Source organism: Chrysochloris asiatica, unplaced genomic scaffold (genome assembly GCF_000296735.1).
Source record: "Chrysochloris asiatica unplaced genomic scaffold, ChrAsi1.0 scaffold00041, whole genome shotgun sequence".
Lineage (NCBI taxonomy): Eukaryota > Metazoa > Chordata > Mammalia > Afrosoricida > Chrysochloridae > Chrysochloris > Chrysochloris asiatica.
In genome coordinates, this window is record NW_006408559.1 from 2,163,983 (window position 1) to 2,165,962 (window position 1,980).

General features: G+C 39.5%; 1 protein-coding gene across 1 annotated transcript in view; it reads left to right on the forward strand.

The window, feature by feature from the left end:
• The first annotated feature begins 1,579 nt into the window (after nucleotides 1-1,579).
• The window catches only part of NRF1 (nuclear respiratory factor 1), a 98,925-nt gene continuing 98,524 nt past the window's right edge, over nucleotides 1,580-1,980 (forward strand). The window contains exon 1 of the mRNA XM_006861127.1: nucleotides 1,580-1,806. Within this exon, the coding sequence (XP_006861189.1) occupies nucleotides 1,584-1,806 (223 nt within the window). The 5' untranslated portion in view covers nucleotides 1,580-1,583. The remainder of the gene's footprint in view (nucleotides 1,807-1,980) is intronic.

A 1,980-nucleotide genomic window follows, 5' to 3' on the forward strand; every position in this document is an offset into this window, starting at 1 on the left:
GGACTATTAACCACAAGGTCAGCAATTCACATCCACCAGCTGCTCCTTGGAAACCCTGTACATGGTCACGGCGATTTGGAACCCACTTGACGGTGCTTAACAACAACAATAAAGGGCATAATACTTCATTTTATAGCTGCTCTGGTAGCGTAGTGGTTACGAATCGGGCTGCGAACCTTAAGGTCAGTGGTTCGAAACTATCAGCCGCTCTGCGGGAGAAAGATGAGGCTTTCTACTCCCGTAAAGATTTACACCCTCGGAAACCCTGTACAGGGTCGCTATGGGTCGGCTCCGACTCGAAGGCACTTAACAACAACAACAACAATTTGTTTTTAACTCCAGATGTGCAGTGCTGGTAGTGCTTCCTGGTGTGGCGCTATAGGATAAACACTGAATCAAAAGATCATTTGAATAGCAAGATCAGCGGTTAAAATTCACCAGTCGGAGAATTTAAAAACCTATGCAGGGTTACCGTGAGTTGGAATCGACTTGACGGCCCTCAGCAACAACCAAAAATCGCAGTACTGTATAGTGTTACATGATAGCTAGGTTTCAAATGTGTGAGTGTATGTTTGTGGCTTTTTACAAATAGAGATGTTAGCGTACAGGTTAAACACTTAGACTTTTCAATATGAACCAAAATTTAAAACACGTGTATACCCCTTGACCTAGGATTTGTACCTTTAAGAATTTATTTTAAGGAATAATAATTAAGTCAGTAGGCCATGTTTGATATGCAAGATGTTCACTGCACTGATGTTTATAATACCAAAAAGTTGGAAACAACCTTGCCAGGTAGCAGTAGGTGAGTGGTTGTATAAATTTTGGCACACTCTGAACAGTGAAGTATTTATTCTACAGCTATTTAAAAAGCATGTGATAGATCTATATGCTTTGACATATCAGAATTTCCAGACATTATAATATGAAAAAGCTAACTTTAACAACAACAAAAGCAGTATGTGTTATAGGAGCTTGTTTTTAGTTTGAATCTATATGTTCCCAAAATATTTTTAAGGATAACAAATTTCTGTGTAGTATATTACATGTGCGGACTTTGTGAGTTCCTGCATTGTTTTAGGGTTTACAAAACAAAACAACAACAACAGAAAATAGTTCTATATGCAGATAATACAATTTGAATAGTGGCATTTTTTGGGGAAAAAAGTCCTTAACTCCCATTTAAATTGTCTTTGAAACAAATACAAAGAAAAGGTTCAGTATTTCACCTTTTACTTACTTTTTATGCTCTCAATGTCAAATGGTAGTCACTGGGATATTTTAATGTCTTTTCATTGTATGTCTTATCAAGGATACTTATTGGTTTCCTACCTGAGGTATAACATTAATACAATTAATTTCCATTAAAATGGATTCACCCGAGGGAAATATTCCACTATTTTTATGTCCTACTTGAATGTTGTTTCCCGTATCCTGTGATGGGGTACAGTGAGGTATGTAGTGAAATTAGACCGTTGTCGAAGTTCCCCTCCTCTTGAGGAAAAGCTCTCTTATTTTCCTCACTGTGTTACAGTGCATACTAAATCCTGTTGTTTGTCCTTTTTCCCTGACAGTGGATCTTCATGGAGGAGCACGCAGTGACCCAGACCGAACACATGGCGACCATAGAAGCCCATGCAGTGGCCCAACAAGTGCAGCAGGTCCATGTGGCCACCTACACTGAACACAGTATGCTTAGTGCCGATGAAGACTCGCCCTCGTCTCCTGAAGACACCTCTTACGATGATTCAGACATTCTCAACTCCACGGCAGCTGATGAGGTTACAGCCCATCTGGCTGCTGCAGGTAATATGATTTGGGTTGGAAGCTCTTCAGTTTCAGCTTAACACTACCATGCATATCTGAAAGAATTTAAGATTTAGATACTTTCACATTTATCTTTATCACAAACCCTAAGCCTTATATTTATAACTTGAGCCTGTATTGGAGTCCATCGATGCTGCCACCTGGCCAATCCAT